Source organism: Vidua macroura, chromosome 2, assembly GCF_024509145.1.
Source record: "Vidua macroura isolate BioBank_ID:100142 chromosome 2, ASM2450914v1, whole genome shotgun sequence".
NCBI lineage: Eukaryota > Metazoa > Chordata > Aves > Passeriformes > Viduidae > Vidua > Vidua macroura.
This window is the reverse complement of record NC_071572.1, coordinates 88,560,678-88,577,138: the sequence shown is the minus strand read 5'-3', so window position 1 is coordinate 88,577,138 and position 16,461 is coordinate 88,560,678. Positions and strand designations below refer to the sequence as shown.

Sequence of the window (16,461 nt, the reverse complement as noted above, 5' to 3'; positions counted from 1 at the left end):
TTTTGCTCAGGTTTTGCATAAAGACTTAAAGTATATGAAAGACTGTAGACTTTGGAGCAGTGCATCCTGTTTCATTCCCTCTCAAGAGGACGTGGTGTAAGGTGCATGGGGATCTGGTGCCCTATGGCTGTGATAAAATAGGAAAGCATAGCTTTCCCAAGTCATGGCAGAGAGTACCGGCCCCAGGCAGCTCTGCTGCATCAGTTCCCACCATTTCTAGCCCAGAGGCAGCTTAGAGGCAGCCCTGCAGCTTTAGCTCCAGCCAGGCAGACCAGACAGCTTTCGGCCCTTTTGCCTTCTGTGCTTTTTTTGTTGTGCTTTGGTTTCAGTATTGGGGTTTATTTTGGTTTACTTTGGTTTTTGAATCTGAACCAAAGTTGGTCTCATACGCAGCTCTGGAGCTGCTGTTTGAAGAGCATCATTCTCCTTTGCCATTCTCAGGGTTGAAGCTGCTGTTCAGAGGAAAAGGGGTGAGGGGAAGCTACAGTCAGGCTGGTTAGGCTGCCTGATCTCTCTTAACTTTTGTCCTGTGTGGCCGTAGGTGACGTGAATGAAGGCTTACTATTCTTACTATTCTTGTGTGCACCTCAGAGTAATGCTTGGGACTGGCAATCACAGGTAGAGCTGCATTGTGCAGTGCTGTGAAATCTAAGTATAAAGGTGCAAGATCTTTGGTACAAAAAGCTGATTTTCGCTCAGTGAATCTCAGATTAGTATTCTGGTCTGTGCCTGGGGCTCCCTGCTGGCATGATGGCAAGACAAGGAACAGCTGTTATAAACAATGACAGGGAATGCAAGCCTCTAAAGAAATTATGATTAGTCTGATACGTAGGTTTTGTAACAGAGCAGCTTGCTATTGTGGAGTGTTTGTATCAAAGCAGGAGATTTAAGGAGAAGTTTAAGTAGAGGCTGTGAGGTTAGCTTTGTGGATTTTCACTGGTAATAATTCTCTTACATAACAACACAACATAGAAAAAGAAGATGCAATGTTAACACTGCTCCATACCTGTCATCTTCTCCTTCCTCTTTCTTGTGACCTGGCAATGCCTCTCATCCTGGAACACAGAAATGCTGGGCCACAGTCTTCGCTGAAGAATAAAGGGACACTTGTGTAACTGAGAGTCAAATTTCAAGGGTGCTTTATCCTGGTGCACAGCAAGGTAGCCAATGCACACACAAAGGTCGAGGCTTTGCTGTAGAATCTAAGCACTGAAATGATTTCTTAATTTAAGAAGGCAAAAAAACCAAACCGTGCCTACTTGTTACATCAGCTTTTCTTGTGTGTTTATCTGGCTTTTCCATGGAAAATCTATCGTATCTCAGGCTCAGATGCCTTTGATTTCCGACCGAGCATAACTTGAAAAATAAACAAGTCAATCCTGACGTGTAACTGAGCTGATTGCTACATTTTCTAGTCACGCCTCTCTGTTGAAAACTTCCCCCACCCTCTTCTAGGTGTTGCCGTGGCATGTGGTTTGGTTTATGCATAGGCAAAGCACTGAAATAATCTGCCTCTCACCAGGTAGAGTTATTTTGGAGAGCTAGTGAAACACTATAGGACGCAGCACTGTAAATCCTGTAAGTAAGCCTAACTGGCAGAAGCTTTTCAATGGCTAAACATTAATGGCTGGTTAGAGGCTCCTTTCAGTTCTGGAGAGACAGTTTCGGCAGCTGTGGTGGTGTTCTACTGTGAGAATAAATTATGGATGCTGCAGGAAGGAGTGCACTTACATGGAGATACAGAAGATGCTAATAAAAGGTTTGTAACTGTAGTCTGAAGGCAGTTTGATCACTTTTGGTTCAAAGGTGTCAGTTCTTGAAATCATCCTTACTATTTTCTATATATGTAAGTGTGATTCATCCTGGACAAAAATGCTGTTTAATTGTGTTTTCAGCATATGTGAGTTATGTGTTTGGTTTTTAGTTGGCTTCTTATGTAGTACTGATAAGAATAGTATTGAAGAAAATAGATTTTACTGACATTAGATAGCTTGGTGGTAGCCTGGAGAAGACAGGTGCTTTGCCTCTGTGGAAATACTAATTCACAGCAGATTTTAATTCATGGATTTTTATTATTGTTACCAGTCGTGATAGTCATCTTTTACTTTTAATCTTACATTTGATTGTAATTTAAAAGATACATATGTATGTAAATGGAAAAGTAGAAAATAGAATTTCTCATTTTCCATACTGAGGAGTATTTTGCAGATGGCAAATCTTTCTGAACTTGAACATAAATTTAGCTTCTTTCCTGTTTATGAATAATAGACAATATTTACAAGTATATGTGTATGCATTGTATACAAAATAATGTAAACATTGCTCAGTGTCATTAACCAAAAAAGAAACTGAATTACTGTTTCCTAAAATTAAGCAATATTTCTCTGAAAGTAAGAAAAGCTTTAATTTTGAAATGCTGGGAAATTTTAAAACAGTTCATAGAAAATAATAAGGCAGTTTGGGAAATGGAGAGATTGGCATAGGGAAAATATTAAAATAACCTCGTCAGTATAAGTTAGCAGGGAGAAAAATAAAGCAGGATGCAATGACCAGTTATTTCTGAGAGAACAGTGACAATAAAGACACAGATGAATTTAGAATAGTGCCAGAGGTGCAAATGAAAATTTAAATTTTGCCTAGACTACCAGAAGACATTTCTAACTGACATTTCTACTAACGTGTCTACTTCACATAGGCTCATTGCAAGGAGCAATTAATACAACATCAAGTGGGGAGAGCTCTCTTGGGCTTTGCACAGTAAAGCTGAAGAAGAAAGCTTCTAACAAAGCTTTTGCATTTTTGTTATGCATATAAGTAAAACTAAGGTAACTTGCTAAGCCACAGGATTTTACTGAACTTAATTTGCAGGAAATCATTGTAAAAACTCTGAAATGTAAGTTTTGTTCTTAATTTGTTTTAAAAGCATTAAAACACAACTTTATTTAAGTTTAAAGGAAAAATGGCATAGATTTCTGAGTTTTGGTTCTGTAAACTTCATTCAAAGGGAGAGGTAACCCCTGATTTAATGGCTGCTTTTATTCAGAGCTACAAGGAAAAATTAGGAATTTCAGATTCAGACTGTCTAGCCAAATCCTAAGCCTGCTGAAGTCAACAGGCTTGTTTGGTTTCAGTTGGACCCCATGTCAGAGAGGAATCCTGGTTTTACACTTCACAATTACAGAAGCAAAAACAAATTGCACCTTTCAACTGTTCTTCCCTGCCTGCAAGCACATTGCAAACAAATGACAAAGCACTTCGGGAGGAAAGGCTGGGCCACAAAGAACTTGCCAACAAGCCGGTTTATACTTGCTGTTGAAGCACAATAAAGTAGTCTACCTGAGCACAGGGAAGCTTTCAGAGCCTAAGAACAAGGTCATTCAAAAAGACTGAGACAAACAGGACTGAGCAGAACCGTCTTTCCCTACTTCATTTTCTCCCAAGAATTAATTTCCTGGGAAAAAACAGTTTCTGAGACAAGGAAGAATTGGCAATCAGCACAGGCTGAACAACATTTCCTTCAGGGCTTTTGAAGGGACTGAGTTTGCTTAGTTGTAAAACAAGGATCTGCAGAATTCGAATAGACTCAGTGAAGTCTAGTCCTGTTCTTGTTTCTTTCGTTTATTTTGTATTTGTCTGCAAGTCACCCCATCAAACAGAGTACTTTTTATGTTCAGGGCTTCTCGGCATGTTCTAACCACTGCATTACTCATGGACGCTTGAGCCAGTTCTCTGGCAAGCCCTTGCAGCCTTAAATAGCTTAGGAAAGCAGATGAGCCCTCTACCATGTCTTAAAAATTGATAAATAAAGGCTGTTTTGGGTGAGTAGCAGCAAGTTCCAAAGTTCACACCAAAACCAATCTGCTGTCTGTCTCTCCTCCTTTGCAGGGACAGAGCACAGCTCTGCATCTGAGTAGGGTAAAATGGAAGAGAAAAACAATAAAATGCAGATGCAAACCAGTCAGAACTTAACAAGTATATAACTTAGGCTATGAGTAGTACCTACTAAATTATTGTTGTTTGGAAAAAGAATGAATACCAGCTTACCATAATGCTGGATTGAAACAACTACTTTTGGGCTGTTGCAGACACTGAGATGTCAGTAGGTTGAGTTCATTTTTGGCTGTGCAGTTATGAAGTTTGCAAGCTGACAAAGCCAAACTGAATAGTACATTTTCCCAGCAGTTTATTTTTGCAGGATTTTGGCAGGGGGGAGGTAAGGATGAATTCTTCATAGAGCAAGTTTTCTTCAGATGCTTCTCAATAGTTGTTAAAATGAGAAGCTGCTGGATATTTGCTACCTGATGAAATTACAGCAAGTTCCTTTTCCAAGCCAACGTTTAAATCCCTCTGCCTACAGATATGACAGTTCTGCTAGCCCAACCTCAAAAGTGGAAGAAATGGCAACGGTAAGTAGTTTATCAATTTCTTGTCTGCAATGTTTGTGCCATTTTTCAAAAAGTAGTCCCCTTGGTATGGGCTGTTGCTTTAACATCTGTTTAAATAGTATTCTTGAAGTTCTTGTTTTAAATGCTGAGTAAAATGTCTGTATTATGAACTTGTTGCATGTAGTAGACTGAGCTTGTCTGTTAAAATCCAAAGCTTTCCTAGCTAGGCCCTACATAAAGCTCTGCCGGATTTCACTTCTCTCATAATGACAGAATAATTGCATGGATCTTTTCCTAGGTCAGGACCTTCACGTATCTTGGCTACTGTAACCAACCTGTAAATAGATCAAAGCTCACGCTAAACAATAATCTAGGATATTTACTTTGTTTCATTTAATTTGTACAAGGATGAAAAACAGGGCAGGCAGTAAGCTAGAACCTCTTGTGCAGCATTTCTATGCACTGAGTTACCACGTAAATGTAAATTCTGAAGGAGGAATTTTTTTTTTTATGGATGGATGGATGGATGGATGGATGGATGGATGGATGTTCCATTTTATAAGCACAAGCTCATTTTAAGGATAAAACAACAGATTTATTTCTGATGTAATTTAAGTGCATGCTGTTGAAATAACAGGTTTTCTTCCAAGGAATATATTTTCTATCTTAATTATTTTATAACCCTTTATTATTAACATGTTTTTCCTCATCTTCAGTTGGGTGGCATAACCACAGAGGGGACTAAGAAGGTATACAGTGTATAATCAAAGGCACAGAGGATGTAAACTGGCCACCTCCCTTCTCTCATATTTCAAAAACAAAGGGATAATCTGTATTAATACATGACTGAGCAAAGATCTTATCAGAGAATCCTGTCTGTTATAGAAACATATTATATGAAGTTATATTATAGCTAGACAAGTAAAATATTATGAATATGGCAAATAAAAAAAGTAGTAGGGTGGGTTTTTTTGAAAAAAGGAGGAAGAGTTTCAGCTAAAATAATTCAGCAGTTAAACAGTTGTCTGCACTTCCACCATCTGAGACTGTGAGCTTAGAAAAATATGGGTGGGATAGAACCTCTCAGTTTAACATGTAATCCAAACACAGATGAGGAATAGGATGACATTTTCCCCACTTTAACCACTAAGTGCTGTCTTCCTATAAGAAAATGGACTGTAGTGTTAAACTATTAAATCTCTGTTACAAGGGTCAGTGGGTGAATTTTAAAATACACTGGTCAAGGAAGAAGTAATCGTGGAAAACTAAATTGAGAGATACAATGCAATAAAGGATGCATTTGGATAAAATAAGTAAACAATGCCCTTATCCAAAATGTGCTACGGGATGGGGACAAGATGAGTAATTCTCCTTATTATATGTGTGGAAGTCTATAAAATGCATGCAATTTTACAACCCTCAGTTGTGTATTTTAATAATACATTATTTAATGGACTGACAGAGTTTGCTCACCTCCGGGATATGTGACACAGTTTGTGATGTGATATGTGAAACGTGATTTGAATCCACATGTAGAACTGAAACCAGGTTACCTTACCATTTTTAACAGGCTGAAATGTGTAATTCCCCAATGTCACCTGAAACAAGCGGTCATTCTTTTGATACAAACCAAAATGAAACAATGGAGAAAAGTACACTGGAATGGAATGAACAGCTAGAGAAGGAGATTTTCAGTGGTAAGTGTGTGTCCGTATTTTGGTTTTGTTTGATAGTTGTTTGGTATTGTTTGATTGTTACCAGAAGTGACTGTGGTTTGAGAGAATTTTCTGCAAAAACACAGGCTGTAAAGCATGGCTCATTTCTAGCTGAGTGGCTACTTTTTGTTGCCTTTGTCTGACAGCAGAATGTGTATTCCAACATTGATTTCAGGAGATGTCAGTGATCAATCACTATTAGAATGTGTTTCATCTCATACTGATACAGTTCAGAAGAATCCCATGTAACTGTGCACAGTTCTCTCTGCTGTTTCTGCCGGGAGCCCATTCTGCACCCTTTAGATACAGACATATGGTTATGTGAGAATTCTATCCCAGTTTCCTGCATGCATAATTTTGATAATAATGAATTACTGGGCCTGGTTTTATAAACTGTAAAGCCACAAACCACAGAAGCAAGAGGCATTATGGCATTCAGTTAGTTTTATGGGATCCTTTTTATATCCCCAGTCAAGAGTTGCATGTTCTTTTTTAGCTTGGCTCATGTCTTCCCAGTGGAAGACTCAGAAACAACTCACCTTTTTCTTGTTCTAAGCTGACTTTCTCAACAGTCTTCTATCTTGTGTGCTGAAGAGAAACTTAGGAAAAATAGAGAATTTTAGTACCTTTGGATCACATTTTATTCCAACTATACATATTTATCAATGCTTTCTTAATGCTTTTGTAGTGTTAGCACAGGTCTGCAATGACTGATCGCTCAGTCTTATGTATTTAAGTGGATTAGGAAATTCTGTAACAAAACAATCATATCCATTGTATATTATGTGTAGTGTTTTGAAAATGGCAGAATACAATTAGCAAAGGCATCATTGCTTTTGACAATAAAAATATTTTTAATATGTTGCTGTCAGTCTTCTGACTGAATATCTTGGTTAATTGAGCTACTTAGTATTTAATTCCAGTTCATGAGGTTGCCTATATATATTTATATAAATACATATTTGTTGCTAGATTGAATCACAGCTTCCTAACTATTTAATTACCCTTTCATATCCAGAAAATGCCATTTTCAGTGCTCATACAATTCAGAAGAGAACTTATTTTATGAATGAAATAAACAGTGGACATGCCAGACTACTGAATATGCTTGTTTGATGGTTTGCAGGATTCTGTTTTCTTATAGTTATGTCATAACTGTGCTTTGTGAACACACAGAAAGGTCCGTGTTTGCCTAGTGAATTCTTTTCAGGGATTTTTTTGCTTACAGACTATATTTGGAAGGTGTGCGCGCACACGCGCACACACACATACATACAGTGAGCGAGAACTCAGGCTTCAAATTGTTTTGTTCTTCTTTTAAATAGCATAAAGACTAACATTTACATAAAGAGCAGTCATGGAGGAGAGCATTTTTTTTCTTGTAGTCATAATGGGTGACAGCTGAAAGGTCCTATGGAAGAAGAATGTGTGGTTTGGGAAGGGTTTTGAATGCTGAGAAGCTGACTGAGAAGCCAGTTCTGATTATTAATGTAGTACATGAAACTTTCTAACATAAGCAGTCTGAAGATTATTAAAGAAAACAAAACCAAGTATCTTTTTTTTTTTCCCTGTGCAGTTCTAAGTGATCTGGATGACCAGCTGGCCCAGGAACAAACCCAAGACCCTTTGGACGGGATTGTTTCTACAAGCAGTGCATCAAATGTCCAAAGTAGTAGTGCATTCCCGACTGCAAAGAGGCAGACTGCTAGTAGAGGGCAACAGAGAAATGACTGGAGTGACATGCCTAGCACATTTTTCCCAGATGGAATGAGAACACTGAGAGCCAAAGATGAACACAAGATTTTCATCAGACCAAGGAAGTTACACAGTGCATATATAAACTGGCACCAAAGAGCCTTTCAAGAAGATTGCAGTTATGGTGATGCAATCGATGGAAATCCTCGTCTGCACCGTAGGAGGCTGTCTGCAGTTTCTTTTGGACGGTCTTCGGAAGGGAGCTTATATCCTCCTTCCGTAACACACAACAGCGGATTTAGGCACAAGGGTTGTATGAACAGGGATACAGCTGGCAGAAGTTACTCTGTGTGTTCCCTTCGGAGATGTCCATCATCCATATCTTCTGATCAGCTCTCAGCATCTAGTTTACAGCATCCATTGGCAAGGGAGAGCAAGAATGGTTTTGTACCAAGGTTTGGTCGACAGAACCCAAAGAGAATTCCTCTGTCTTCCATTATATGGAACAACACACCAGACTCTTCAGAACAAACTCCAGAAACAATGTTTAGAACTCAATCACTGATGGAGTTTCATGCTACAGACCATGGTAGATATCCCAGCTCTTTACAAGAAACTAAGAAATGCCCAAGTTACCACTCAAAGCACCACTATAGAAGATCTATTTCAAGCAGTAATTGCTTTAGTAGAGTTAGTTGCCCTGACAAAGCTACTTCTACGTTGCCCTTTGATAACTGGGAAAACTATCCTTTATACAAATCAGAAAATAATCTCTCTAGATCCTACTATAGAGACACCTCTTCTCATGGGAAGTTGTATGCAAACCAAAAAAATTCTTATGGAAGAAAAGACAGCTATCCTTCTTGGGCTGATATTCCTCAGTGTTACAGTGATGATGTGTTTATTTCCCCTGATGCCAGCTTTGAAGCATTTATGGCTAATTTAAATGACCACCAGTGGGCACATGCAAAGAATTCCAAGTTTGGTTCACAGCGCCTGCAGAATGATTTTCACATGTACTGTCAAGAAAATACAAGTATCAAAAGGATGACAAGAAGTGCAAACAGAAAATTTTCAGAATTCACTGAGGGCTGTCAGCCTTGGCTAAGTTGTACCTCTTCTGTAACTTCATCTGGTATCAGAACTGATGAGTCAGTCTTTCCCAATTCAAAGAACCAACCAGAACCTACAAGACTGAACAGGAATTCAGTTGTCTTTACCCAAAGGGGTACTAAGGCAGACTTTACACACCTGGAAAAGGCTGAAGGTGTGAAACAGCCAGATGAAGACACACTGTTACTGTCAGTTCCTCAACAAGCAGATACAAGCTACATCAACGCAGGGAGTTTTTCCTCTAACAGCCCTGCTTCTGCCATGCGGCAAAGAGATCTATCTCTCTTTAACACAATGACATCAAAGAGACAAGCCCAAACCACTGCCAGAGGAGATACTGCAAAAATTTGTACATCAAATGGTGATACAAGAAACGTAGAAATTAAGGAAAATGATTGCCCACCCAATAGTGTGTTCAGTCAGCCTCCCTGCATTTTGCCAGCTGATGGGAGGAGGAAGGAGCCTTTTCTTCCAAGTCAGAAAGAATGGGAACATAATCTGCATTGTGCGGCACAAAGAGAGAGCATCAAACAGGATAGTTGGAGTGCAGAAGCCCTTAACAAAACTACTCAAAAGAGACAGTCCTCACTACTGAATGTTACTTCTGCTCTATCCACGGAAGAATTAGCAAACTGTCAAGGCATGTTGTCCTGTCCTCCTGAGCTCTCATCTAGTTTCTCACAAAACTCTCCACAAGCACTTTCTCATGAAGACAATGCTAAATGCTTAGGAACACTAACTAGCTCTTCGGTAAATTGCACTGCTACTGAATCTCAAGCAGAAGTGGGGAAAACAGCTGAAGTGAGTAGAACAAGTGTTAGCAAAGAGATTTCACAGAAAACACTGCAAAATGCAAACACTTTAGTTACTAAGGACTGTAATGGACAATTCACTACTAGTTCTCCACGAAATGGAAATTCTAGAAATATTTATATGCGTAGCTTTGATGGAGACCCCAATACCTCTGAAAATAGTTTAAGCTATTTTTGCCTTGAAAAAGGAACTGAAAAAATGAGGAGTACTTCACCTTGTATCAGAAGGTTTCACAAGCAAGACAGCTCACCAAGACATACCAGTAGCTGTAGCATTATTGGCTCCCCTGGCAGAAACAGCTCGAAATCTTCTGACCCCCTTGTTATTTATTACACTTTGCCTAGAAAATCAGCTAGCATTGCTGGCAGTATTATGGCAGAGACACCAATCTCTTTACCTAGAGAAAGCAGAACAACATCCGATTGTTTAAGGTCTGAAACTCTGCATGGAGCTGACGCCTTTTATTCTAATCAAAGAGATGTGTCTTGTTTAGACCCAAAATGTTCCGTTTTAACACCAGCATCATTAAATGCTGCCACAAGTAACAAAGATTATCACAGTCCTTTAACCAAAAATGGTAATGATTCAGTAAGTAGCAGTACCTCAGTTGATCTGACAGACAGATGTAAACATCTAAGTAGAAGAGAATCCTCTGTGTTTTCAGATTATAAAGAAGGGGGAAATTTTTTGCAGAAATATAAAACCACAAGCACATTTACAGTCTGTGTTGATGAAGATCATGTCAAGTATCATGAATTAGTTTCAATTTATTACACACTACCACGGAGGCATTCAAAAACATTTTGTAGCCTCTTTAGAGAAAATTCAGAGGATGCAGATTTACCCTGTCCCAAAGAAACTGCTCAGTCACCAAGAACACAAAACAAGAAAAATGAAGGTCATGTGAGTTTAGCAAATGTTTTTTTCCCTACTACTTCAGAAAAAGAGGTGCCTTCATATTCTTCTAACCAAGTATCTTCAGTTCTGGTCACACCTCAGAATTTAAGAACTGCTGTTGACAGTGAAGAGAATTGTCACTTAATCCCTAACTCTGAGAAGTCAGCGAATGTGGTACTTAACAAGAAAGATAATTCAGCATATCTTCCATTAGCAGAAAATGTACTTTCTGATGTGGTGACAAAAGAAATTTCTTTTGGTGCCCCACAATCCACTGCAATAGTGGCTAAGTCAGGTAAGGCCATTTCTGATGCTTCAAGCAGCCAAAAGGTAGAAATACATGTAGAAGAAAAGAAGGAAATTTTACAAAGAGCCACACCACTAATGTCCACTTTATCAACCCCTCCCAAGCCAGGCAGACATTTAGAGAAGCCCTTATATTCTAATTCAACAAATAAAAATATTGTACAGAAGGGAAGCTCGGAAAGTTGCTCTCAGCCCCCAAAAGTGAACAAGAGAAATCTGAACAGTTTATTCCTCCGCTCCAGAGAGAAGAGTTCCCTTGGAAGGAGTGGTAACACAGAGCATGCTGATGCGCCACTTACTCCCGTGGAAGATATGTACAGGGATAGTGCCCAAGTTAAACAGAGAGTAGATGTCCTACACCGAAGCACCCCTCTGTGTAATAATAAATTTACTGGACTGCAATTAAGGGCTGACAGTTCAAGAAAAAAAGAGAATGGTTTAAACTTTTGTAGCAAAGTGCTTCCAGAGTCTCCAAGCAAAGCATCTGAGGTAAGCACAGCTTCCAGTGCTGATTCGTTTCTTCAGCGAGACAGAGTGGCTAGCACAGATACAGATAAACTAAAGAATTCAAAAATTAAAAAAGAGCAAAACTCACAGAGTTCTCATATGGGTAAAGTTTACTGTGGTTTTCAGGAATCAGAGAGGCATAATGAGGGCAACCTGAACATTAAAGATAAAGTCCCCAGGGTTACACAAGATCAGAGCATAACACAGAGTGCAGAAGAGAACAAGCTTCTCTCTGACTGCACGAGAGACAAAGTGAAAGATATAGAGAAAAGGAAAAACAGACCTTCAATTAAAAATAAATTGGCAGCTGTTTACAAAACAAGTCGTAAATTTTCAAGTAAAAATTTACCCCCCAAACCACACATAAGTAACATTTTTTCACAGAATGATGGAAGTGCTACTTCTTTAGAGGTCAACATGTCCCTTGACTCATTGATTTCAATGGATTCCCACCAGCCATTCCTGGAGCTGGACAATGAAAATCAGAATCACAGTCTGAACTCTGACAAGAATAATCCAAGACCAATAACAGCTGATAATAAGAAGACTGAAAATCAGAATGATCCTTCTTTGCTTGTTAACAGCAAAAGGAGGCCTTTTACAAGTTCATATAACCAGAAGGAAGCCATCAGTCCTCAAAAAACTGCAGTGAAAGTGGAAAATAGGCCAAGACTCACCACCCTATTTCCAGATAAACCAGTAACTACAAGAAATAAGAATTCCCAAACACTTGATCTCAGGTTAGAAAGCAAAAGCCAGCCCATCGCTCCTAGTGCTACTACCTCATACCCACTGAATGAAGAGAAAGGAAGAGCTAGCAGTCATACCTGTGCTCCTCCCCCACCACTTTTAACTGACAAAAACTCCAACACCTATGTAAATAGCTGCTTGCAGGCAGACACATGTCCAGAGCAAAACGTGACTTCCCAGACAGTGCTTGGTCAGCATCAAAATACCTCTCAGCCTGCCGGCTTAGAAAACGCTAACCTCAATAGCTATCAGTTGTGCAAGAGCCGTGTGAAAAGTCAGCGTGAGCGTCACCTCTCTGAGGGCATTTGTGCTCGAGATTCCCTTGAGACCTCTGCCTCAGGAAGCAATATTCTACCCAAAGATGGCATACATGGGAAGAGATTTAAGTCGTACTCAGAGCTGTTGTCTTGTGATGAGAATGAAAACTGGGCGTCAGACGATGAAAAATGCTACAGCACTAGAAATTTAATGTATCCGTCTGTGGAATTTGGTATATTTGGCAAAGAGCAACAACTGGCTTTCCTGGAAAATATCAAGAGGTCACTCACAGAAGGGCGATTATGGAGACCATGTCTACTTAACAACCCTGGTGCTTTCAGAGATACAGAGAGCTCTTTTATAAACAGGGCTGAGCTTCTGAGCTCGAGTTCTGCTGGGAGCAAAATGTCGTCAGCTGCTTCGTCCCCCCGAGAGCTGACTGATGCCTACGTGGAAGACTCAGCTGCTTACTCAGACTCAGACAGCGATACCACCACTGATGATGAATATTACCTAGATGAGATAGATAAAGAATCAGAGCTATGAAGGGACTGTGGTACTGAGAGGGCACAATAGTGTGGTAGTTTCTGGGCAGGCAAAAACGTGTCAAATACGCTGGGCCCATTCTTGTGCTGCTATAAATTGGTACAGCTTCCTTAGTTTCAAGGGAGTTAGTATGGTATATTAGCTGAGCATTTGACTTTTGTATTAAATGTGTGGCTTCACCTTTCACCTTTCCTGTTTCTCTTAGCAGGGAAAAACAATGTTAAAAAATCCCTTCCCAAATAATAGAAGGTAAACAGCTGTGGAGTTTTGGGCAGTGTAAGTCCGAGGATGGCTTTCTTCTGAGTCAGCAAGCAGTAGTTAGGTCCCTGCCAGCTATGCAGTGCTGGGATGGATAAATTCTAGCTTGAGCTGCTTTTTCTTACAGAACTTTAGAGAAAACCAAGAAGTCATTTTGCTGATAATTTGTTGTTTCTCCGATCTTCCTCATTATCAAGCATGATAATGCTAATCCTTCCCACTGAACAAATATCCTCACAAAATGAAACCTCTTAAATCTTTACAGCATGTTCTGCATGAATGTTCTTTATCTGCATTCCTGGGAAGCATAGCAACAATGTCCCTGGTGGCATTTGTTCTGTACTGTTGAGGCAGATTCCACACTAGAACTTAACAGCACTACAAGAGCAGTGAGCAATGTGAGTTGCAGAAGTACTTCTAGTGTAGGAGAAAAAGCTCAACACAGCGCATAGCACTGAGAAACTGACCAAAAGAAAGTCAGCTGAGCATGGAAATCTGCTTTCCAGACATGGAAGATTCATAACCAGCACAGCTTTGGTTACAGTTGGTATGACTGGCCAGATTTCTGGTCTTAGAAACAGGTTAATCTGGATTAAAAGTCAGACACTTCTAACAATTCAAAATATAAAAAGATTTAGCTTGTTGATTTCCTGTGTTAACTTCATAGGTTGAATCTTTAGTTGTCCTAGCAGCGAGAAAATAACCAAAACAGTTTGTGAGGTCCCAGAGTTCTGCAGCTGCCTCTTCTTGGCTGGTCTCAGGATGAGGCACCTGTAGCCACTGGGCTCCTTCAGGGCAGCAGCACCTGGGGCAGCCTGAGAGGGCACTTGGCTGGGACACCTCTGCACCATACAGACTGGTGACTTTTTACATGCAAAGTAAATGAAACCAGTAAGAAAGGCTCTTTGCCCTTTGTCGAATTGCCATCCCCTTTTGGTATTTTTCAACTGTTCCTGCTGTGACCACAGTACTCTTTATCCTCTAAACTGAATGAGTGTAAACATGATCCATTGGCTCTTCTTCAGCCACAACAATAACGAAATATTAATACTCAGTAGCCAAAACTTGTCCCTGGCCATTAAATTTCTAACTAAGCTTTATTCTCTTTTTATGAAAAATCAGAAGTGGCTCACTGAGCCAGAAGATATATTTTAAAATAATTATACCTTTTCTTCTACTTTATTTCTAATTTCATATATGGTCTGAAATGATGGTCCATATTTTATATGCTTTTTAATTCCATAAAATTTCTGTAGGACATAATTATATTTTTCTAACTTGAAGGACAGCATATGGGTATTTTAAAATAATATATTTTACACAAAACAAGCAATGCTTGTATCACTGACTATTCCACAAGAAACTAAAAGATGAAAATTTTACAGTAGGTAAGAGGTATCCTTATTTTTTCATACTGTAAGCTTCGTTAAAGAAGTGGGTCTGTAGTTCAAATCTGTATTGATATATAAGTATCATTACTTTTTGCTGGGGTAATTTGTCTTTTGTTGTACATAGAAGGACTAACATAAACTGTATATTTATAGACAGAACTGGTCTTTACCACATGCCTCTTTAACAAGGATAAAAGAATATGCTGACATAAGGCAATGCTGGAAGGAAATCAGTAGTGTATAATTGCAGTCTTGTAAAAAGTGGTGTTCTAAAGAGAAATTACATTTTTCTGTAAATGTCTCTATTCTCTGTGTGTACAGGATTCTGTAGAGTAAGATAATAAAACCAGCTGAGTATTTGCGTGGAATTTCTGCTGTTGTACATTTCTGCAAAATAAATTAATCCAAAAATTTGTGATACCAGCCTACATAAGGTAAAGAATAATAAAAGAACTGTGTACAAAGGAAGTAAATGGTCATGCAGTTTTTCTTGACTAGATATGGATGGTTTAGAACATTTTTATTTGTAAATATTTTTTAACCATTCAACAGTAGTTGGATTAAGTGCTCACCTTGTGGGCATAATTTTTTTTCATTTGCTGTGCTGTGTATGACAGGAAATCAGGTGGCTTGATTTAATGTAAGCAAGTAAAAACTGCTTTTGATTGTAAATCAGTTGTGGAAGACTGCAGCCTGTTGAGGATCTGTAAACTAAAATTTACACTGAATAACAGTATTATAACAGTCAACTGCATGAAAACATAAGGAGAAATACCTTTTGAATAGCAATCAGCTCCATTCAGTTTAGCAGAGCCAAATTTTACTCTTCCAAGATTTTCTTTGGCAAAAATACATTCTGTAAATATTGATAATTTACAGGATTTTCACATTTAAAACAATTTGTTTGAAATAAATTCTGCATTTACATAAAAAATGTATTGGTACTGTATTTGTTTTTCACATGCTGTGAATGCAGCAGATTATTAAAAAAAAAATCCAGCATCCATATGGTTGCCAACATCATCAGGGTGCTATTGGCCAACAAAGCCATGGATTGAGCAGGGCAGGCAGCCTTGGTCCATCTCACAGCTGTAGCCAGCGGTCACATCAGCTGCTGGGCTCAGGCAGGATGTGCTGTCTTCTCTTGTCCTGCCAGCTGACAAGTCTCCAGCATACAAAATAGTTTTCCATCTGTGGTAGAATCTTTACAGTAAATATATTAAGCCCCTAGAGAGCTGTACGCCTGCAACTTGCCTTGAGGTGCCAATACTCCACGAAGGGGCCAAGGGTAGTGTTTGATGAGTAGTTTTACAAGGTGATGAGCTCCACGTGAAGATCCCTTCAGCTGCAGTTAGGCCTGAGTGAAACCTGGCTGCCACGTGCCATGTAATAGTCTAAGACTAATCACAGTCTTGCAGCCTTAATTACTACAGCCAGTATTTGTGGTACCTGAGCAGTCCTTCAGCCTGGCTTCAGGAGGAACACATGGTTTGTGAACAAAGGTGGTTTTTCTGTCTAGACCTCTGTCCACCCAGTAGGTCATGCATGTACACAGGTGATCTTTGAGCATTCTACCATCTTGATGACATTTGCAAGAAGGGACAGAAATTTCATAGTTTCATCAAAGGATAAGTCAGAGTGGATGTGGCTTCAGAAGGTCTATGGTCCAGCCTCCTGCTCACAGCAGATTGGCTTTGAGGTCAAGGCTGGCTTTTTAAGGCTTCATCCATTTGAGGCTTGAAAATCTCTGAAGATGGAGACTGGACAGTCTCTCTGGGCAACCTGTGCCTCAGCCTACAACATGGAGATGTTACAGGGTGACCATCT

At 39.4% G+C, this 16,461-nt stretch overlaps 1 protein-coding gene across 1 annotated transcript in view; it reads left to right on the top strand.

Annotated features, from left to right (window-relative positions):
- EXPH5 (exophilin 5) overlaps positions 1-15,548 on the top strand; it is a 37,638-nt gene extending 22,090 nt beyond the window's left edge. Inside the window, exons 4-6 of the mRNA XM_053970313.1 lie at positions 4,358-4,406; positions 5,956-6,082; positions 7,677-15,548. Of these exons, the coding sequence (XP_053826288.1) occupies positions 4,358-4,406; positions 5,956-6,082; positions 7,677-12,985 (5,485 nt within the window). The 3' untranslated portion in view covers positions 12,986-15,548. The remainder of the gene's footprint in view (positions 1-4,357; positions 4,407-5,955; positions 6,083-7,676) is intronic.
- The last annotated feature ends 913 nt before the right edge of the window (positions 15,549-16,461 follow it).